This window comes from Pantherophis guttatus, chromosome 6 (assembly GCF_059756535.1).
Source record: "Pantherophis guttatus breed Tessera chromosome 6, ASM5975653v1, whole genome shotgun sequence".
NCBI classification, from domain to species: Eukaryota; Metazoa; Chordata; class Lepidosauria; order Squamata; family Colubridae; genus Pantherophis; species Pantherophis guttatus.
Window position 1 is genome coordinate 19,898,320 of NC_142068.1, and position 23,630 is coordinate 19,921,949.

Here is a 23,630-nt window from a genome sequence, read left to right on the forward strand (position 1 = left end):
TAAGAACAAGCCTATCCTTTTTCAAAATTCTCTGAAGCATGTAGACATTTGCACAGATAGATATTTCAGATCTGGAAATAGGACATATCAGGTACTGCAAATAAAACTGAAACTGTAGAGATGTTTGCATAGCTTTGTTTGCTCACAATAGCCTGGGGATCCACTCTAGCTCTGAAGTCAAGCCACCTGTATACAGATTTTGACATATCCGTAAATCTTTTCTTGAATCCAGCCACTTCTCAATGTTAAGAAAAGGTGAATAGTTCAAACCAAATGTATAAGAATATTTCAATTTTCAATCATAAAAGGAGCCCTTTCTCTCCTGCCCTAGCACATTTTCAGATAATATTTCTTCTCGCATATTTACAACTGAAATAATTCAAGAATTCAACAAGCCTCTCTTGTTCCGAGTCTTTAAACAATTGATATTTAGGAGTAAAACTTTGAAGCATTATTTAGCAACTGTTATTAAAAGTTGTTAATATACATTATCTTTCAGAATTTGTCCAATCCTGCTGACACTTGGGAGGGCCATATTAACACCTTACCTCACCTACCATCCTCCAGAAGTCCAGCTCATCCATCTAAACCAGTGTTTCTCAACCTTGGAAGCTTGAAGATGGGTGGACTTCAACTCCTAGAATCCCCCAGCCAGCGCAAGGTTGAGAAACACTGATCTAAACCGATGCGTCACGCATTGGCCATGCCCATGCCATTTAGCTGGGAGAAGAGTCGCAATACATCGTGTGACGGTGTCATGACAACATGAGTTTGACATCCCTGATCTAAACAATCCAGAGTGCCAGATGAGTCACAACTGTCTTACAATGGGGTACGCTGTAAGCAGTCAGTATCATTGTAGCTTCCTTCCTTCCCTCCTCCCTTCTCTATTGCCAGTCAGTTCTAAGAACCAGACTTCTGACCAGTACATGAAACTGTCTTCACTTTCTCTAAATTGTTGGCTTGATTGTAGAGTACAAATGTTTAATATGGAATATAAACAAAGCAAATCCTCCTCAAAAGAGAAATAATACTTAATTAATTGAAAAAAATCATTTCCATTCTTCCATTGTGGGTATCGAAGTGTCGATTACGATACATAGAAAGGCTGGAAAATTGTTGAACTGTGACTTCATCAAGTAGAGATTGTGGATGAGATGCTATTGATGTCTTCTCTCAGTACCTAGAGAACAACAGGCTTCAGCTAAACGTTGGCAAGATTGAGTGGATTTGGGTTTTGGAGCCTCTTCTATCTGGTGATTTATCGTTTTTGAATAGGATTGCATTGCTTGAAACAGATCCAGTACACACTCTTAGGGATTCTTCTGGATTCTTCTGCCTGCTCAAAGAGCATATGGCAGCCATGGCCAGCAACGGATGGACACGCGTTACTGGTAGTTGGAAAGTTCTTCAACAAAAAGGAAACCAAGTTCTAAGAAAACTACTTAAAAATTGGAACTATTTAGTCAATTAAATAAATCTGAAGAATTAAAAGACCAATCAATCAGCAAATGTTTTATTTTAAATGTAAGTATTGACAAAAGCAACAGTTAGTGGTCCTCTCAAAGAAAGGATATTGTCATTGCAAATTTGCAAAAGGGACGTGGCGTCATTGACTGCAATAGGCGGGCATAGAAATTCAATAAATAGATATATTATGCTCACCATAATTTACATCCCATCTTCAAACCAAAATAATTTAGAGATAAAGACTCCGTGAATGAAATTTCAAGTTTGATAACAATAATGTACAACAACACCGTCATCGTTTGGGGTTTATTGTTCAACTTTCTTATAGCTCTCGATGTCCAGATGCTTTTGTCCCCATCTCAACGCTATTCAAACGTGAACTGCTTACCTTTATTAGATCAGCCATAGTTGACTGCTATGACTGCTTTAAAGATTAATAGATTTATTACCTCATAAGGCTGGGGACCATGACAACGGTCATACAAAACTTCTCGGGGCAGAAAGTTAAACTTTTACTACAACAGTACAGCAATGCCAAGCTTCTGGAAACTCTTCCAATTCAAAGACTATCAACCGGTCAACTATAAACAGGCTACTCGCATTTTTAACTCATCTCTTATCCCACTCTTAAGATGTAGCAGCCCACTATTAAAAAAACGAGGCTAAATTAATTATGGAGTAACGCATGTAACCGTGCAGCAAAACCTCCTTTTTTAAAATTAAGGCTTTATTTTATTATATAAAATACAAAGAAGATAAGAAAAAAGTAGGAAATTAAGGGAAGGAAAGGGAGCGGGGGAAAAGGGGGTGTGAGATACAAGGGGAAAGAGAAAAAGCAAGAAAAGGGGGGCATTGACTTCCAACTCTTCTGAGCAGTGCACAAGATAAAACACACTCCAACCTCAGCTTTTTGCTTTTACCCATTTAATATATAACAGCAAAAACCTCCTTTTTAACCCATGTAGTCTGCCGGTGCAATCCGAAACTGCCTAAATAATATTTTAAATCCATTGTATGTAAAAAAAAAAAAAAAGAAGAAAAAAAAGTCCAAGACTATTTGGAGACCGTCATCTATAAACATTGGTAAGCACAGGGCGAACATATTTGGGTTGCAAAGGATTGGGACGAGCCCCCCACACCACCCCCAAGACGGCAACCCCCAGAGATTGCAAAAAAAAAAAAAAAAAAAAAGTCAACACTTGGCTGCAATATCGGCATGTTCCGTAGTTTGCAATACGCGTACAGTTCCCACCACCCCAGCTGCAGACGCTCTCATATTTTGCTGGAAACCAGAGAAAAAGGCGACCGAACCAGAACGCCCCCTCCCCTTCCCTCTCACATATTATCCTCCTGGCGCGCGACGGCCCCGCCCTCCCCGCCAGCAGCCCCACCCACTTCTCCATCTCTCTTTCCCTCCTCTCCCAAAGCCGGGTGAGAGAGAGAGAGAGAGAGAGAGAGAGAGAGGCGGTGGGGGAGGAATTGGACTCTCCGCGAGTCCCAGACAGACGCGCCCAGCGTCCAATGCGCGCGCGCGCTGCTTTCTCCTAGAGGAGGGGAGTATCCAGAAGCTGTGCCCAATGAGGCGGCGGCCGGAGCGGGACTTCCTTCAGGGATCCCGCTAGAAGGAGAAAAAAAAAAAAAAAAAAAGGCAGCCCGGCAGCGGAGGTGACACGTAAGTGCGGGGTTTGAATGGTGTCAAAAAGAAAAAAAAGCGAAGGCGGAGAGCCGGAGAAGAAAAGCTTCCTCTTTGGGGCAGTTTGGCAACAACACACACACAAGAAAAGTAACTTTAACGGGGAAAGGCGCTATTGGAAGAGTCCGGTTGCCTTGGTGGAAGAGACTCTCTCGCCTTCCACCCCATCCCCTGCCAAAGCGAGAGGGGCGCTGGGCAGAAGAGCCCCTCCAGTCCCGGGAGAGGGAACCGTCCCCCCTGCAGCAACGCTTGGCTGATGCTTCACCTTGAAATCCGGCAGAGGAATTGATGGAAGCAAAAGGACGAGCCTGCCTGGAGATGCCCCGTTTCTTCTGAACTTGCATCTTGCTGGGGACGACGCCTTCCTTTCGGATGCCCGCTTGAACCGACCCTCTCGGGAACCGACCCTCCCTGCAGGCAACGCCTGATCTCGGTCTCCTAGGAACCTGCAGCTCTTTGCAAAGCTGGCTTGCTATGACCTTGAATCCCTGGCAGGGGTTGTAATAAGCTGGTTAAAGTTTGCACCGGGGGCCTATGGCAGCAGCCCTGCCGGGACCTTCTCATCCCTGAGGTCTCTTCCCTGGTTCATGTTGTGATGCTGAGGCTGCTGAAGTCCTAGGTGGACATCGACTTGGATTCCCCACCTCCAAGGTTGGGACTATGGGAAACGGGATGTGTTCCCGAAAACAGAAGCGGATCCTGCAGTCTCTCTTGCTCCTCACCGTGGTGTTTGGCTTCATCTATGGGGTGATGCTGTACTACGAGTTGCAGAACCAGCTGAGGAAGGCTGAAGCTGTGGCCCTCAAGTATCAACAGCATCAAGAGTCCCTCTCGGCACAGTTGCAAGGTAAAGTTGGCCTTCGATTCCTCCTACCTTGGAGAGCTCCTTTGGAAGCTCCACCTGTTTCTCACCTGGTGACTTGGGCCATGGTTCCCATTGCACCATGCAGAGGGTTCGCTCACCATACTTTGCTGACATGCCTTTGGTTAACCCAAAGCCAAATGTGCTTAGTGTGCTATGAGAACTGACTCCTTTGAGTTTTTGGGTCCTGGCAGGTGTGATATTCTTGTGAGGTTGCTGACGCCAGTGTTGAAATTAACAACAACAAAAAAAAAACTGCACAAGCAATTTTTTTTAAAAATTTGATTTATATGCCGCCCTTCTCCGGAGACTCAGGGTGGCTTACAATGCATTAAGCAATAGCCTTCATACTTTTGTATATTTATACAAAGTCAGCTTATTGCCCCCACAAACTGGGTCCTCAATTTACCTACTTTAGAAAGGATGGAAGGCTGAGTCAACCTTGAGCCTGGTGAGATTTGAATTTACAGTAATTGCAGACAGCTGGTGTTAATCACAATGCTATCAGTCTGCTGAGGCACCAGGCCACCCAATTTTTGGTTGGGTGTGCACAAAGTCTGTTGGTTTACAAATTAGTTTTTTTCTGCCAAGTTCTAATTTGTTACTCTTTAACATTAGTAGAGTTGTTGGCTAGTGAAATTCCATGTAGCAAACTGTATCTAATAGCCTTTGATAGACATAATTCAGAAGTCAGGTCAATCTTTTGAAGTGTTCACTGTGTTCTTAGTTCCACTTGAAAATGACAATGGAATCAGTAACATCTGGAAATCTAGATTCTCTTTTAGAATCATCTTGAGAACTGTCATATCTTACAATAGACAAGTCCTTAAATTATCTCTGTATTGTGTAAGAATTGCTATTGATTAGCACTAATTAGCTAACGTAGTTTCTTTAATAGGTAAAAGACGCTTTCAAGTTGAGTTTGACTTCTTGAAACTGTATTCATGCAGTATTCTGGACACATAATAGGAATACTTTGCAACTGCTTTCTTATTTTTACTTTATAGTCCAGCCAACCTCAAAAAATTGCTAAGCTATTTCCTATTCAAATGTCTTGTAGCGCCAAGCAGTGTTGAAAAAGCATACCTTTTCTGATCAGTCAAGGCAGACTAGGTGCTGCCATCTGCTGAAGAATTGTTATAATTAAATGATGCCAAAATGCTTAATTGATAGAGAACAACATCTTTGTTGCTGAATATTCTCTTCTTATGAAATATACATCTATATATTGCAGTCTTTAGTGCTCTCAGAGCTTGGTTGTTTGCTTGCAAGCGTTTCATTATCCAAGTAGATACCATTACCAGTGTATAGGTAGTCCTCGAGTTATGACTACAACTGAGCCCAACATTTATGTTGCTAAGTGAAACATTTCTTAAATGAGTTTGCCCCATTTTACAACTTTTCTTGCCACAGTTGTTGAGTGAATCATTGCATTTGTTAAATTACTAACATGGTTGTTAAGTGAATCTGGATTCCCCATTGACTTTTCTTGTTGGAAGCTGATCACATGACCCCGGGACACTGCAGCCATCATAAATATGAACCAGTTGCCAAGCATCTGAATTTTGATTATTTGACCATAGGGATGCTGCAACGGTCTTAAATGTGAAAAATTATCATAAATCACATTTTTCAGAGCTGTTGTAACTTTGAATGGTCACTAAATGATCTATTTTAAGTCAAAGACTACCTGTATTCTCTCCCTCCCTCTTCTGCTGTCCCTATACTTTCTGGATAATACAGATTTCTCAGGGACACAAAAGTTAGTGATCTTGGAACTAGCATGCTGTAAAAAAATGTAGAAGCTAAAATTTGCAGAAAAATGTTTAAGAGGATCCTCAGAAGAAATTAAATATATAAAATTTTATTTGGCCAAAATCAACAGTCAAATAATGTGGGAAACAGATCAGTTTGTTTCTCATGTCATCCATTCTGTTAAATTTAACTTTATTTTTAAGTTTATTTGATCCTTGCTATTGTGAATAATGAATTGTGGTTTGATACGTTATAGAAATCTACCCAGTTGTAATTCATTAAATAAAAAGGTAAAGTAGGTCCTGTGGATTTTACTCCACTAGTCATTGCTCACTATAGGGGGCTATACTCATCTCCATTTCAAGGCCATTGAGCCAGTGCTGTCTGAAGACATTTCCGTGGTCATGTGGCCAGCATGACATCACAGAGTGCTGTTACCCCCACTGGAGTAGTATATATTTATCTACTCGGGTTTCAGTGCTTTTAAACTGCTAGGTTGGCAAATTCATTCAATAAGTACAATTAAATCCAAACCTGGATTTATTATGTTTTCTGAATCCACTATGTGTAAGTGCCCTAGAGGCTGCCTTCCAAATATTGAAGAGAAGTAGCATTTTGATGAGAGTTGGTTTATTTTAAACTAAGGAATCTTGTTTCTCTGAAACCAGATGTGTCAAAGCTGAAGTCAGATGTGCAAAAAGTAGGGGCTTTTAAATAACTTCAGAGGCTGGGGTGGGGGTGGGGGTAATAACCATCTCTTCTTCCTTTGTTTTATTTTTATGATGATCCTGGACAGGCATTAGATATGGGAGTTTAGCAACTAGCTGCTGAGTGGCTTTATGGGCAATCTTAAATTTGATGATTGATCTGTCTATCTATCTATCTATCTATCTATCTATCTATCTATCTATCTATCTATCTATCTATCTAATTTGGAGGCTGCCCAACTTGAGAATTACATAGGGTGACCTATAATTCAAATTTAAAGCTCTATTTCTTGATAGTACTTGGAACCTGCCCCAATTGCAAGAATTTCTGGGTAGCATACCATAGCAAAAAGGAATTAAAAAAGAAAAAGAAAAACTTAACAATAATACTCCAATCAAAAACAGAAGGAAATGTTTTGAATCAGCTAGGGCTCATTGAAATAAATGGATTAAATTGTTTTGGACTGTCGACAAGGGGGAGGTGACACATACTTTTGGGGACTACAATAGAAAAAGCTTGCGACATTGTCTACACTCTATGCACCTCACGAGGCCTTCTCTAGATTATTGAACCAGACCAGCAATCCAAGTCTGACAAGACTACACCTGATACTGCCCATTGCTGCATTACAAAAGGCTTTAAAAGTAGTGACCCATTGATTTGATCCTGGAAATGTACAAGCAACTAATGAAGCAACTTCAATATAGGTGTTATTTTACCTTGCAAGGATTAGTCTAGCAATAATCTGTCACATTTTGTACCAGCTGTAGCTTCCAGGTAATCTCCAAAGGTAGGCCCAAGTAGAATCTATTGCAGTAGACCAACTGAGTGATCAAGTTGTGAGTTACTGACATTTGCATAATATTTTGCACTAGGGATTAATAACATATTCCTCTTCAGATTTTGTTAATCTCCAATTTTCCTCTATTCTGGCTTGCGTGTTTAAACCACGTGAGGGTTATTGCTCCAAATATTTGCAGACTGGATCCATTATACATAGCTGCCCAAAAATAAGGCTTGTTAAATTGAATCAGATATGTGAATAAACATGCATATATTTTTAGATGTATAATACATTATTATTATTATTATTATTATTATTATTATTATTATTATTATTATTATTATTATTTAATTTGATTTATATGCCGCCCTTCTCCGGAGACTCAGGGCGGCTTACAATGTGCTAAGCAATAGCCTTCATCCTTTTGTATATTTATACAAAGTCAGTTTATTGCCCCCACAACTGGGTCCTCAATTTACCTACCTTAGAAAGGATGGAAGGCTGAGTCAACCTTGAGCCTGGCGAGATTTGAACCTGCAGTAATTGCAGGCAGCTGGTCTTAATAACAGGGTGCTTTAAACCACTGTACTACCAAGGCTCCTGCATCATTATTGCATCATTACTTTAGAATTTATGAGATTACGAGTTCCAATTAATGAAATAAATACATGTTTTATAATTGTGAATCATCAGATATTTAGCCATTTAAAAAGAGGTATATTGAAATAAGATTTCATCCAGATTTCCTGAAGTATTTAAGCCAAGTCAATCTGCTGGGGAAAAATATGGTTCTAGTGATCAATTTTGCTTGCTGGCTAATGACATGATGCTATAATGAAAGATTGTTAATCTCTAATGCGTTTGTGAGAATTAATGTTCCATAAAGCAATGTTGAGAAGTGGAATCTAAAAGCATAATTACACTGGAATTTTGGAATTGGGATATTGGAATTTCCATTTAGTACTGACATAATGGATATAAACATTGATATCCCATCTTGTGAAAATCAATTGTGTTGGAGATGAATATTGGAAATGCATTTTTGAAGGTCACAACATACAGTAATTAATATTGTTAAAGCATTAATTATTAGAGCCATATTAGTAACTATAGTAATTTTCAGCCTTTATATATATATGGCATACAGTTGTTTTTCCAAAAACATTGCATTCAGAATCTCAGTTAATTTAGTTATTAGTAGATCTGAAAATTATTACATCAGTTTCTATTGCAATCCAGTTAAAAAATTAATCCATGAGTTTTCAATTTTTTTTAATGTAACCATCCATAGACATACATGCTTCATAAGAATGATGTTTTCTGACTTAGTTCTGACAACCTGATTGTGTAGATTGGCAGTAGGGCACGGGCAACATTCCTATGTCACATCTGCAAGACCTTAGAATTAAACAAACATAATTTTAAAATTACTAGAATTCCATGAGATAATAATGTTAGGTCATTTTGTCTTTCTTAGACAAGCTCTTGCTTAAGACAAGTATGGTAAAAGAATTTTGTATGCTACTGCAGTCAATCTCTAAAATGAGATCATCAACATCTTAAAGATTTTGGAGAGTCGATGTTATCATAAAAAGGACACAAGTAAAGTCCACAAAGTAGGGGCATGCTCACAGGGCAAGGTCCAGGTTTCCAAGTCTAAGCAAGCTAATCTGGTTAAGCGAGTCCACAAAGCAGAGTCCAGGCACACAACAAATGGCAGTCCTCAGGGCAAAGACAGAGCAAAGACAAGGCAAGAGGCAGTCCTAAAGGCAAAGCAAAGGGCCAAAAGCAGTCCTTGCAAAAGGCAAGGTCCAAGACCAAAAAAAAAAAAAAAAGCAGTCCTCAAGGCTAGGCAAAGCAAGAGGCGAAAAACAGTCTTCAAAGCAAGGCAAGGCAAAAGGCACGAGTCAAAGCCGGGGTAGTATCAGCCAAAACAAACCATTGTTCCTGGCAAAGACTAACTCTCCATGACTTCTCCTTAAGTCACTCCACTCCAGGTGTTCCTTGTGAGGAGGAGTGGGGCAAGTAGACTTGCAGCCCTTCGCTGAGCTTGCCTACACTCTGCTCTCTGTACCCCTTGGAGGGAATGGATGAGGCAGCTGTTCCTCATCAGAGGAGATCTGTTGTCTATCAGCACCACTTCCTGTCATCAGCCGATCCTCCCCTGTGTCTGTGCAGGCAGACAGCTCTTCATCCGGTCCACCACCTCCCCCCAATGCCTGAGGGGCCTGGGACAGCATCGTCCTCAGCTACTGGCCTCTCCAAACATGCCAAGGGAGACGTACCATGCCTGCTAGATGGTCCCGTTTCCAACTCCTCCTCCGAACCAGGCTCTGATGGGGCAATGAGAAAAGATGCTGAAATTATATTTGGGAGCATAGAAGATATATGCCCGTTCTTTGAGTGGTTGTTCTTTGTTCAAGCATATGTCTAAGCATGTATGAAATATACTATTAAAAAATAATTATTATATATTTTACATAGGGTGTACTATATACTAGAATAGAATATATGCTGTATTCCCACACCCCAGGTTGAAACACGCTAGGATTATTGAAAACTGGCAGACCTGTACAAGCCAACTACTGTGCCCCAAGTGATGAAACAGATATTTTGGCTAGAAACCGACAATGTGGCAGATGGACCACTCTGGCAGCTTGGCATGTTTGTTGAACGTATTTGGAGAGCAGTTGCCGAGTACGAACATCCTGTCCCCGTACAAGGTTAGAATTCAACATGTCAGCTTGCTTCTACCGATTTGTTCTTGGCAATCTGGAAAACTACCAGTCCTTTCTCCTGTTTTTTTTTTTTTTTTTCCTAGTTACAGGAAACTTTGGCAAGTTGCTATTTTTGGAGCCAACGGTGGTATTTTCATAGCAAAATAAGCGCACAGGGCCATTGCACCATAGTGGTCGGTCAAGAGGAAAAAGATCATGGATCACAGAGCAGTTTATTTGAATAGGTATTCATGAGATAATCCGTTAATATGTAATCTGAATACATTAGGTAAAGTCTCATCCAAGCTCTGTTGAATCTTCTGTTCCGACAAATAGGAAGCTAAAATTCTGGGAAGGGAGGTATGTGTGTGTATGTGTGGATCACTTTTCCAACTATGCTTCAATGTGTTTATGGTAGAGAAAAGACCCACCAACACCCACTGTTTGAGATTATGACTTGTGCTCAGGGTGGATTTGATTTAAATCGAGTTGATTTAAATCACGATTTAAATCATGATTTAAATCACTGGTAAAAAGGCTTGATTTAAATCAACTCGATTTAAATCATAATTTTTAAAGAGCAACTGTCATCTCTGCTACTCCTTTGACCCACTGTTGACTCACCGATAGTCCCAGTGTTGCAGAAAATACAGCCTCATGCTACATAACTAAGCTCCATTTCATGCTGAATAAACTAAATTATTTATGTATCTTAAATAGAAAACTATCTTACGATAGATATTTGCCTCAAAAGTTTTTTATTAAAATAAATTCGATTTAAATCAAAAAAATCCGATTTAAATCAAAAAAATCTGATTTTTTTTTTATTTTTTTTAAAAAATCATTGATTTTTATCCACCCTGCTTGTGCTCCAATTCAAGAATTCTGTCTTTGACTTTCTGTTGACAAAAAGTCATACAGATGTCTTTCATTTGCAAATGATCAAAGAATGTTGCAGTCATCAGGTGATGAATAATGAGCATTGTATAGTCCTCTTGCAATTCTCTGTGTTTCCTTTTGGGTTGGTTAGCGCTCTTTGTCTCTTTTGTTCACATTAATAAGTTGAGGATAATGAGGATTGTGGAGCAGGGAGAGGAGGCAGCAGGAATGTTTTAAGCACAAACATCTGTTCTGGATGACAGCACAAAAACCAAGGGTGTATTCTGCTATACCCGCGGAAAGCTCAGTAGGAGAGGAATGCTATCTACCATTGAGAAAACTTGGGTTACAATGAATTAGATTCTTTTTTTCAGTTTGGGGTCACACTAAAATAATAACCAGTTATGTGTGTACTAATATGTAGGTTTATTTTTAGAAGCGTCAGGGACTATTGTTAATGGTTGGCTGTTGTGTATTTGTACAGCTGCTTCCTAGTTAGCATTTCTGGGTCTTAGTTCATTCATAGTGCTAAATCATGAATGGTTTTTTTGACTCTGGCTTGTTAAAATGACCACTCAGTTCACAATACAGCTAGTTTTCAACTTATGACCACAACTGGAACCAGATTTTCCATTGCTAGGCAAGAAAGTTGTTTAGTGAATCATTCCCAGCTTCCCCCAATGACTTCGCTCGTCTGAAGTCACCTGGGAAGGTCACAAATGGTGATCACATGACCCCAGGACACTGCAAACATTGTAAATATATGCCAGGTGCCCAGCACCCCAAATTTTAATCATATGACTATGGGGAAATATGATGGTTATAAGTGTGAGGACCAGTCAAATCTTTTTTCAGTGCTGTTATAACTTCAAATGGTTGCTTAATGAATGATTGTAAATTGAGAATCATCTGTAACCTTATGCTATTTTATGAATGATAGTATAGGTCAGGGGTGTCAAACTCAAGGCCCGTGGGCCAAATCTGTCCCGCAATGTGGTTGGATCCAGCCCGCGGGGCTATCCTGGTCTACCCAATGCAAAGAGGAAACATGCCAGCAGTTTGGGGAGTGGTGTCAAGCTGGCCACGTCCACCCAGTCGGCCATGCCCACCTGGCCCCCCAAAATCAACCACAGCCCTGATGTGGCCCTCAATGAAATTGAGTTTGACACCCCTGATGTAGGTAGTCCTGTTCATGTACACTCTTAAAGGAAGGGTAATGGCTTGGAGATGTTCCTCAGGCATGGGTTCTTGGGCTCCGGATATGGCCCTAATGCAGAGGTTCCTTTTTCTTAAAATTGTGATATTAATAAATATTTACTTCTTAAATTGTGTCATTCTTCAAGCCAGAGATGTTCTCAAGGCAGTGTTGGGGGAAGCTTTAAAAAAAATCAAGAGGGTAGTCTTAATTGTCCAATCAAAGCCTTGCCTCTTTTTATATATACACACTGTGTGTAAAAAAGGGGGTGAATTGTCAGTCGCATAGAAATGACCACTATCTTGATTTTCTAAAAATCTCCCTGCAAATACTGCAGTTTCAAACTATCTTTTAAAATTTGAAATGTTCCAGACTAATAGTCGAAATAGAGAGGCAGAAATAAGCAAATATCATAAAAGAAAGGAATAACATTCACATAAATTGCACCATATTGTATTTTTTTTCACTGGTGGAATGTGTGTGACCTCCCAAAGTTTGGCAATTTGCACACCTGGCATGGTTAATTGATTGTTGTTTCAGTTTATATATCCTTCCAAAACTTTCAACGTCCAAGAAAGTTGAATTTTCTTATTGTTTTTAAAGAGGAATATTTAAGCACTATATATAATAACACACCTCTGAAAGTAGAGACAGGATGCAGATTTGTTATTCCCACAATCACTGGCCAATATGTTCTGTATACACAGACATCTTCCATTCCACAGTTTCTGAAATATGTATAGCTATTTGTAAGAGCTTGACTTGGGATTGTTTTTAATGGCATTTTCACCTCCCAAAAACGTATATACTTTCTCTAACTATAGAGCATGTTTTGCCTGCAGAAGGGTAAATAGTATTTCTTCTTGTTTATGTCTTACCAAGACGTGAGTACATTATTAGAGAAGAACTGAAAAGGTATGATGTCATGCCCAATTTTTGCAGACTTCAGTGGAATTAAGATAATAGCTGTTAAGCATATATAATTCCATGCAAGATTGTAATTAAAAAATGCCTCTCTATAAATAGTTATGTTTTTTTCCAGTCTGGTTTTACCACTTGTTCTTTTGTGAAATGGATACTGATGTAATTTTGGAGCACTGGAATGTTAGCTCAGCACGCTACACGGTTTTAAATAGGAAACACTCCTATTTAAGTCCTTGGTCTTGAGGAAGAATTTTAAAAAATGCCTGCCCAGACTAGCTAAAATAAATATGATAGCATGTAAGGTCTAGACAATTACCACACCATGTTTCAAATAAAATCAGTCAGCTAGTATTAGACTGGAGTTAACGTCTACCTAAAAATAAGACTGAAGGAAAGTTGGAGGTTGTCTTTAAGTCTGTGTCTCAAAACAGAAACATTTATAAATAATTTTTTTGTTTTGTGAATCAGCATCCTAAAATTATACTGTGATGTCCTTTAATGTTTTTCAATTTCTGTTTGTTGCATCTGAAAGTCTCCAACAGTAAAATAATCTTTTGCATTGTATTAGACAAATTCTTTTGTCTAATGTATTTGTACCGGGGTGAAATGCTCCTGGTTCGGGCCGGATCACCTGATCCGGTACCGATGGCGGTGGGTGGTTCGGAGAACCGGTAGCAAAAATCCCTGCCTCCCCCCCACCATGCCCAGCTGAGCCGCACGATCATCAGAGGCTTTTTTTTTTTACTTTTAAAAGCATTTTTTCTACAACCTCTTCCGACTTTGCTTTTAAAAGTAAAAAAAAAAGTTTCTGATGATCGCATGGCTCAGCTGGGATTGTCAGAGGCTTTTCAAATCATTTTTTTCTGTAACCTCTTAGCCAAAGAGGTGGTTAAAAAAAATGCTTTGAAAAGTCTCTGACAATCCCAGCTGAGTTTTCTGATCGGCAGAGAGGTATTTTTTAAAAAGCCTCTCTGATGATCCCAGCTGAGTTGCCTGATCGGCAGAGGCTTTTCAAAGCATTAGAAAAAATGCTTCGAAAAGTTAAAAAAAAAAAAGTTGGCTACGCCCACAGAACCGGTAGTAACAAATTTTACATTTCACCCCTGATTTGTCCTAATGCCTAATAGTCTGTCTGCAGTAGACTTGATCGTGAAAGGCTGACTTAAAGTTTGATGTGTACAATCCAACAGTACATCCAGAAAATAGCTTAACATCATAAATAAATTTTTAAAAGGCTATGTGTACTTAACAATAGTAACTTAACAGGAGTAACTTATTTATTTTATTTTTTTCAATTTACATCTTATGTTTTTGATTAAGCAAGTACTAATGGAGTTAAGAAGAGTTAAAACATATATTAACATTAATCCTGTCTAGCTATACAATCATCTCTATGATTCTTTCTGAGCAACATGGAGTGAAACCGCTGACAAGACCTCACCTAAAGAGATGTACAATGCAGAGAAGGTGGTGCAGTTGATGTGGAAAGTCCAAGTCCCACTGTTTCTTGCCTTTAGGATCAAAATACCCTGCAGAAAAGAACACATTTTGGAATTAGGACTAGAAATAACAGGCATAAGCTCAACTGATACCTGGTGACTTAAATATGAAAAACCTATTAACAGCCAAAACTGTATTTATTTTTTGGTTCGATTTATATGCCGCCCTTTTCCGGAGACTCAGGGCGCTTTACAATGCGTTAAGCAATAGCCTTCATACTTTTGTATATACCTGGTTAGTAGGGCTTTCGGGGCCCCCCCTACACGGTGTTCTTTTTAATACAAAGTCAGCTTATTGCCCCCACAAACCGGGTCTTCATTTTACCTACCTTCGAAAGGATGGAAGGCTGAGTCAACCTTGAGCCTGGTGAGATTTGAACTTGCAGTAATTGCAGGCAGCTGGTGTTATCTTAACAGTGCTTTAGTCTGCTGCGCCACCAAGGCTCTTTATGGAAGTCTACTTATGGAAGGTGTGCTTATGGAACAGTCTACTTATGGAAGGTGTGCTCTGAAAATGTTTAAGAAGATGCTGGACAACCATCTTTCATGTATGGTTGAAATGGTTTTCCAGCACTTTCCAGAGTATTGGACTAAGGTGATCTTTTCTTTTTTTTTTTTTTTTTCTGATTCTACAATCAGTGGAAAGTTATCGCTCACAGAAGACCCAAACCCTACAGAAGAGACAAGTAGTTATTTATTGACTGTGTAATAAGCACTAACTGCCATCACAAGCATGACTAATTACAAAACATTCAATTCCAACAGAGCAAATTGTTGAGATTACTCCCTGATGAGTTTTATAGCACAGGAATGACATTTTCATTTGCTTTATTGTTTACAAGAATATGTTAAATCAGACATCAAAAGCAATGTGTCTGCTCTATGGACTATAGAATAAAGAAAGGCAGATGCTATACACTTGAATCGGTTTCAAATGATTTCACAGCAAATTGGGAAAATAGAGAAGAAACGGAGGGATACCAATACTTTTGGATGCATCTGTATATTGTGTAGATGTGTTATATCAGAAACAAGCCATCATTTAAAGCCAGGGATTGATTCTGTAATGGATATTGCTACCAGATTTGGGATGCAACAATCAACACAACTATGAAGTGGCAGCAAAAGCTTTCAAAGAAATCTGAATCTAGAGTTGCTTGGATATTTGCAGCTCATGTTTAGTAACCCTGATCTTGGAAGTTGACATGAAACAGCTGCTATAAATAGGATTTTCCTATTTCCGGATGGCTGCTAAAAGGAATGAAACTAGGAGTAAAACTTCAAGTTACAATGACACAAACTGAAGAGTTGATTCTTCTAGCTCTACCCTCTGTTAGTGATCCTTACAAAAGATCCTGGAGCATGGGGGAAGTACCAGAGGACTGGAAAAGTGTCGTTGTGGTCCAATTTTCCAAAAATGGGGGAAAAGAATGCAACCAGGAACTACAGACCAATCAGCTTGACATCAATACATGGGAAAATCCTAGAAAAGATAATTTCTTGAAAACTCCTGATGTGCAAGTAACTAAAATAAACGCCATTACACTGAATGTTCTCCCAAGAGAAGATGAAATTTGTCCAACAGTTTTTAAGATGAGGCTTGTACTGATAGTCTTTTCATAATCTAATCCCGTGATGGTGAGCCTATGGCACGCGTGCCAGAGGTGGCATGCAGAACCCTCTCTGCTGGCATGCACGCCATCGCCCCAGGTCAGATCTCCATGGCGTTTCTTTTGTCAGCTTCTGTTTCTCTACAAACGACGAAACAGAAGCTTACAAAAGAAAAAGATCTTACTTCTTGCTGCACTGCCGGTGTTGGAATGCCCCGCCTCTTGCCAGCCAGCTGGTTTTCGGGTCTCTGCTGTGCATGCGCACGCATGTCTGTGCATGCACATGTCCGCATATGTCTGTGCATGCACACCTTGCAGTTTGGGCATGCACCTGTGCGCAGTTTGGGCACTCGGTGTCTAAAAGGTTGCCATCACTGGTCTAATCCCACATATCTCCATTGAAATGAACTGGGAAGTTATAATTAACTTTGGCTTTTTTGCTTTTTTCTTTTCTTCACACGAGCAGAGCAAAGTGGGAATAAATACGTGGTAATGTCTTGAGCTTACTGTGCTGCTTATTTTTAAAAGCCAGAATTTAATGAATTTAGGCAGTCAGAACTGACATTTAAGCCTTCAGTAGGATGCTATTTTAATAGTGCTGAACAGAAAATATCCTTTAAAAAAAGAGTCTATGAGTTTTCTTAATTAAAGAGAATCTCTTTTTGACATTTGTTTCAAAGAAAAAAAAAAAAACTTTGCTAAAATACTCCTAGAAGGATTGTGGTATTCTTATGCTTGGTTTAATGAAAAAGTAGCCACGGTGCCAAATATGAATATCCTATCTCTTCAGAAACCTATAGACATAAGCATTCTACCGGAAAAACATGAGACATTCTACCGGAAAAATATGATAAAAAGGTTACATATCTGGTCTTGCATATATTAACCACAACTAGAATTGTATTTGCACAGCAATGGAAAAATGATGAGATTCTGTCTGAGAGGAATGTAATTAAGAAAATATTAGAATGTGCAGAAATGGATAGATTAATGCTCACTATTAAGGATAAAGAAGAAACTGATTATTTTTTGATATGGGACATATTCTATTAATGGCTAGAAACAGAAGTTAGAAAGGAGGATATAAAAAGAGGAAATGTTAATGTGGAGAGTTGTTAAAGAAGATGATGTTAAGTATTGTAACTATATTATTATATTATTAATATTATGGTGATGAATACTAAAACAAATTGTTTTACGACTTCGTCGTAGCCGATACTAACCCTCTGACCCCCAAACCCTTCCCTTTCCGTTCCCCAATTCTCAACTTCTCATTGGCCATCTTCCAAGTCAGTCTCCCCAGGTTCTGACCTCACCCCACAGGAATGTTCCCCCCTCCCGTCCCATCTCCTAGGGGTTATTATCTACAGAGAAAATAAGTAGGTGAAAAGTCAAGCCTCATCTTTTTATGGCAGCATCAGAATGCTGACACAAATATGTGGATTATGATTGTTTAAAATTAACTGTATCCAGATCACACACTGGGTGTGTGTTTGATGGAAATTGAATGTTATATAAATAAAACAAATAAAACATGAAAAGAAAAGAAAAGAAAAGAAAAGAAAAGAAAAGAAAAGAAAAGAAAAGAAACCTATAGCCACAGTAAATTTCCATATTTCGGTTAAATGTGGGGAAGTAGTGGTGAGCAACTTGTTCTTATTCTTTGGGAAGTGTAGGTTGTTAGTGTAATGCTTTGGAGTAATGGCAAATAGAAAATTAAGAAACAAGTCTTTAAGTATCTTCCCATTTCCGTTAAAAAACACTAAAAGAATTTCATAGAAACTCTCAATTGCGTGGGACAAAAAAACTTTTTCCGTTTGAGAAGACTTTTGAACAATTCTCCACCAATCTCTACCCTCTAATGGGTAGATTTTGTCTTTTTAAACTTGAATTCAGGGCTTCAGAAGACCAAGTAAACATGTGCTTTTCAGCTCTTTATTATTTTAAACATTTAAGTTAAATTGAAAAGTGAAAAGTTGATGTTTTCACATGTCATTTATTATTGTGATTAATTTTTTAAAAATTTTATTTTGATTTATATGCCGCCCTTCTCTGGAGACTCAGGGCGGCTTACAAGGCATTAAGCAATAGCCTTCATACCTCTGTATATTTTATACAAAGTCAGCTTATTGCCCCCACAAACCGGGTCCTCATTTTACCTACCTTAGAAAGGATGGAAGGCTGAGTCAACCTTGAGCCTGGTAAGAATTGAACTTGCAGTAATTGCAGGCAGCTGGAAGCTAAATACTACCTTTAACAGTAGCATTAATCTGCTGCGCCACTCAGGCTCTTGCTTAATTTTGCTTAATTTAGCAAAACACTTCATATGACGATTTGAATCATAGATGAGATAGGGAGAGAGAGAGACAGAGAGGTCAATAAAAAAATGGATAGGGAGGTGAATAGGTAGGTGGATAGATAGGTGGATAAGTGATAGATAGCTGATAAGTGATAGATAGATAGATAGATAGATAGATAGATAGATAGATAGATAGATAGATAGATAGATAGATTTCGTAGAAAGAAGTATTAGGTCTGCCAATCAAGCTGCCTGATTTTCTTTGCTTTTATCTGTTCCAAAATAGAAACAGATGGGAACCAATGTTTGTCCTGAATGTCATTAACTTTTATCACCAAGGGAACAAATTGATAGCTTTAACTAGTTGTGGTCTTAAGGGCTGGTGGTGTTTTTTTTTGCTTCCCCCTTTATCTTGCAATAAAACCCGCATTCCGGCTGTAACCGTTTTTAGATAGCAGCAACCACATCTTTCTTGAGGTTTTGTCTTTGTCACTAATCTTTTGCAAAGAAGGCCTGAGCCAAGAAACAATAGCAGTAGCAGAGGTTGATTCATTATTATATCACATGGGAAAGTAGGTTATCAACATTTTGGTGCTTATAGCAGTCTGACCCATCAGATCTTGCAGAGATCTTGCTACGGGTACCCTTGGCCAGTGATTTACATTTGGTGAGTGTCAGGAGACATGCCTTCTCTGCTGTGACGTCCACTTTATGGAACATCCTTCCCCCTGAAATTAAATTGGCCCCATCCCTTTTGACATTCTGTAAGATCCTCAAGACCAGGATATGTGACCAGGCCAAGGAATTGGAGACCTGGCTTGATGACTGCACTGTTGAGGAGGGCATTTCTTATTCTTCTTCCATTTTCATGGTATTTTGTATTTTGTATTTATTTATAGATTTATTATTTATATATTTATTACCAGGGTTTTTTAGATATTTGTATTCACTGTTCTTATATTTTTAAACTATTGTTGTGCACTGTGCAGAGTTACAATGATGATAAATAAATAAACATTAAAAAAAACCACTTTTGTGTCTCGCTGGAAAAGATGTGTTTCAGAACTGATTGCCAACCTATAAAATATAGATCTAGACATACTTCTAAAATACACTTGCTAAAGTAAAGTCAACCAATCAATCCTACTTTATTGGTCTAAAGATGTTCTTTCAATGCTACAAACTCCTAGAAACCTTGTACCTTGGAATAAGTCAACAAAACCTACTTGGACTCCATTTTCTTGAAAGCAGTGGACGAGGGCTTAATCAGAGCTAAATTAAAACCTGTTTGCTTCAGGGTTATTTAATAGTGATAAATCTTATTACATCATATTTGTGTTCAGTGTTTGCCAGACTGTTTTCAACCTGTTCACTTCAGGGTCAGTAGGTAATGATAAATCTTATTAGATCATATTTGTGCTCAATGTTTGCCAGTTTGTTTTTCTTGGAAAAGTGACAAACAGGGTAGGAGTTTTTACACCCACACCCACACCCACACAAACACAAACACACAAACACACAAAATCAACCCATACTGAATTATTAACTTGTGAATTTCATTAGCACAAAATGTGCTGATGGGCAGTAATTAGGGTTGTTTTAAAGAGAGATTAGCTAATTTCATGGAGGACAGTCTTAAAGGTTTATGTACCTCTAAACTATATGACTCAAAATTCCAGTTGTGGGGAGCAGTGATGAAAAGGAGATATATCTCCGTGTCTTACTTTCAGGTGTACCAGAAGCCACCTTGAGAAAGAAACAAAATGTTGGGTTAAGATGGTCGTTGCCCTAACCCTAATCTAGCAGGACTTTATGAGGCAGATAGTTGGTTCAGTATTAGTCTACTTTCAGAAAAGAGTTTTCCATCCCTAACTGGAGATGTTGGAGACTTAGTCTGAGATTTTCTGTGTCTAAGACTAAACAGCATATTGCCCCCTTTTAAAGAGACCCTCCTGTTTGTTCCCCATAGGATCTGAATCAGGCCTTCCTAGCCAATAGACCGAACCTTCTTGCATTTTCCTTATTTTTGTTTATTTTTTTCTAAAACTCATATCATTTTGAATGTCGTTTCATTAAATTTATATGGAATAGTAAATTAAATCTTATCTACCCCGTGAAGTTTGATATCTGATTTTCAGATGGCAATGTAATTATAGAAATTTACAACATGCAAGCTCCTAACAGCGTCCTTTCGGCTGAACAACTTGGCCATGCCTTGTGGCAGGGAGAAAGGAGAATGCGAAAGGGATGAATAAGCTCTTGGTTTTCAGGAGCTCTTTTTGCCAAGTGGAAAATTTTGGGGAAACAGAGATTCTGCTTTTATAGATGGCCTGTTTGTTTCTGTTTTTGTGAGGGTTTGGAGCTTATACGCAGTAGATACATCTACCTAATACTGATTTTAGAAGTGTTTATTCTCAAGCAAAATTCATAAGCATTTCAGGACTTATCCTAACAAAATATCTTTAAAAGATGTAATAATTCTTAGGTTCGATCTACAGCACTCTGTTAAATCTGTAGTGATCTAATGAGCTGTACATGCAAAGAGGTTAATGCAGCAATATTGTATTTTGTGCTGTGCTCAGAATAAATATCCTTTTTGAATAAATCATTAGTTTGTTAGGGAGAAGAGAGAATTAGAAGGGACTTTCAATAGAAAGTTTCTGGGCGGCTAAGAAAGAAGTGTTTCATACTTGTCTATTGAAATCTCTATTAAAATGAAAATCAAAAATATGACAATAAAGTACAATATATGTCAAACTTTAGAAACTTTCCAAGAAGCTTAGCTCATTATAAATGTGTCAGAGATTTTGTAGTATTTCATAAATTGGACAAAGGTAGAATCTGCATACCACTATCTTCCTTGGTGCAGTACAACTTTGTGCTGCTACAAATTTGCCTGGAATATGAACATGAAATCAACAGAAAGAGATTTTAAGATCTGTGAATTATTATTATATTTTGCCCCCTTCTGAATTTTTCACTGAATGTTATTTAGAGCTTCATGTTAGTTCATCTATAAATAGAATCAAAGTGAACAAATGACACCAAAGTTGAAACAAACGTTTGTCTAACTTGTAATGTGCCAGTTTGAAAGCACAAGGAATTACAGTTACACCATATTCTGCTGCAATAATTTTAACTGAAGTTTTCCTGTAACTGATGGACAGTATTTCAGAACACTATGTAGAAATGTTGTCCCCCTTTTCAGTAGCAAACTGCTTCAAACTAGTAACATTTTAAAGATTTTCTAAAATGAACTATTCATTTCAGATCCTCTTCAACATTTCAAGGGCATTTAGGTCTGGATTTGGATTTGATTACTCTAAAACATTTAATTTACTCTTTATGTTCTCTGTTTAGATATGCTTGTACATTTGGGATATATCATCCACTTTGCACTTCAGCTGATAGGTAGATAACCTGTGAAATTCTTTAGTAAAAAGCAGACTTTTATAATAAGAATTTATTTTGGTAAAGTCAACAGTGTTTGCTGAAATTGATAAATTCATTAATTATAGAAAAGGTACTATCTACATTTATTGATGAGTGGTAACTTCTTAAAGACTATTTGTGTAAAAATGAAAAAAAAATCAACTTGTGATTTATGGTTTTGGTAATTAGGTAAGATATATTATAGGAAGAAGAGTAATAGAATGGTATTTTAGGAAGAGAATTTAAATATATATTTGTAGTTATAATTGCTATGAAGTGTATTGGAAGCCACTTCATTATATCTTTTTTCTTTTGTATCTAATTTTCTTCAACTTTTTTTAAAATTCCCTTGCACTTTTTGCTTTTACTTTGATTTCTTTCTTTCCCCCTACTTTATATTTGGTTCTGTTAGTTTAGATTTTCTTATTTTATAATTTTAAATAAAAATTATATTTAAAAAAATAACAAGTTCTTTCCGTTCCAAAGAAGCATGTCATCCCTAAACCATGATATGACCATCCCCACAATTGACAGTTTGTTATAAAGTTCTTATTGTGCAATTTAATGCTTGGGTTCTAGTATACATTACATCAGTGGAGCCAAAAATTTTCACTTTGGGCTCATCTATATATAGAATATTCCTTTAGAAGTATTGAAGATAATCCAGTAGCCTTTTGAAAAAGTTAAGATGAACATCACAGTTCTTCTAAGTGAACTGTGGCTTCTGCCTTCTTGCTCTTCATGAATCATTACCTAGTGCTATTCTGATGATGGAGTTGTGAACATTCAGGCAAGATAAGAGAGCCCTGCAGATCCTAGACCTTCTTTATGAATTCCTGTGTGGGTTTATGCTGTGCTTTTGGAATGATTTTGACAGAACAGTAACAAACACTGTTGTTCCAGATCACCTCCATTGTTCTTCTTTAACTGAATTGTTGAATGCTCAGAGTTCTAGAAATGGCTTTGTATGGTTTTCAGACTGATAGCCATCAATGTCTTGCTTGCAGAGGCTTTCAAATATTTTGTTTGAACAGAATATGGTGTGACTTTAAAAATCTGCATGGTCAGAACTTTACTGTAATAAGTCAAAGTCTTGAAATTTATGTAGGACTGGGCTAGCCCAAATCTGCTCTGGTCATTTAATGAAATACTAAAGACCCTGACCCTAATTATCCCTTTAATTGAATTGACTTGAACTAGATAATTATTTGGCAAATCCCAAAAAGTATATAACTAACATAAATTAAAAAGGCACCAAACTTTGATATTATTTGTTCATTCAGAGTTCTCTTTATAAGTACCCCATGATGTTCTGATAACATTGGTCCTTTAGAATCATATATCTAGCTTTATGCTACTGATATTTTTTATCAATATGATATTTTCATGATATAGTTGAAAACTTCCATTTTGCGTTGAGGAGTCTTTAGCTGGAAGTTCAGAACTCTGAACTGAGTGAATTGTTTTGACTTTGAAATGGTACAGGATTATATTAATTTACATAAAGAAATAGAGTTGTAGAAGCATGAGAGGCTCCATTCCTTTTAGCCTTTATCTCTTTAGTAAGAATGATTTGCAGATTTAGACCTCTGCAAAGGAAATTAGTAGTTTTCGTAAAACTAGTAGTAATATCCTGTTTCTCCAGTTCATCTGCACTACCTGCAGTTACATAATTTCATTGGAGTCATATGGAAAATTTGAACGAAGCACAGTCTTCTACAATGGATAGTTTGCAAGAGATCAAAGCAACACAGCAGAAACCATATGATAATTCTGCATCTTAAGTGGATAGTCTAGAGAACT

At 38.0% G+C, this 23,630-nt stretch overlaps 1 protein-coding gene across 3 annotated transcripts in view; it reads left to right on the forward strand.

Moving 5' to 3' along the window:
• The first annotated feature begins 2,901 nt into the window (after positions 1–2,901).
• The window catches only part of GOLIM4 (golgi integral membrane protein 4), a 72,759-nt gene continuing 52,030 nt past the window's right edge, over positions 2,902–23,630 (forward strand). For 2 of the 3 annotated variants that reach the window (XM_034439037.3, XM_034439038.3), the window contains exon 1: positions 3,035–4,010. In XM_034439037.3, coding sequence (XP_034294928.1) covers positions 3,824–4,010 — 187 coding nt within the window. In that variant the 5' untranslated portion in view covers positions 3,035–3,823. Of the gene's footprint in view, positions 4,011–23,630 lie in introns of all 3 variants that reach the window. The other variant, XM_034439035.3, reaches the window with a different exon arrangement.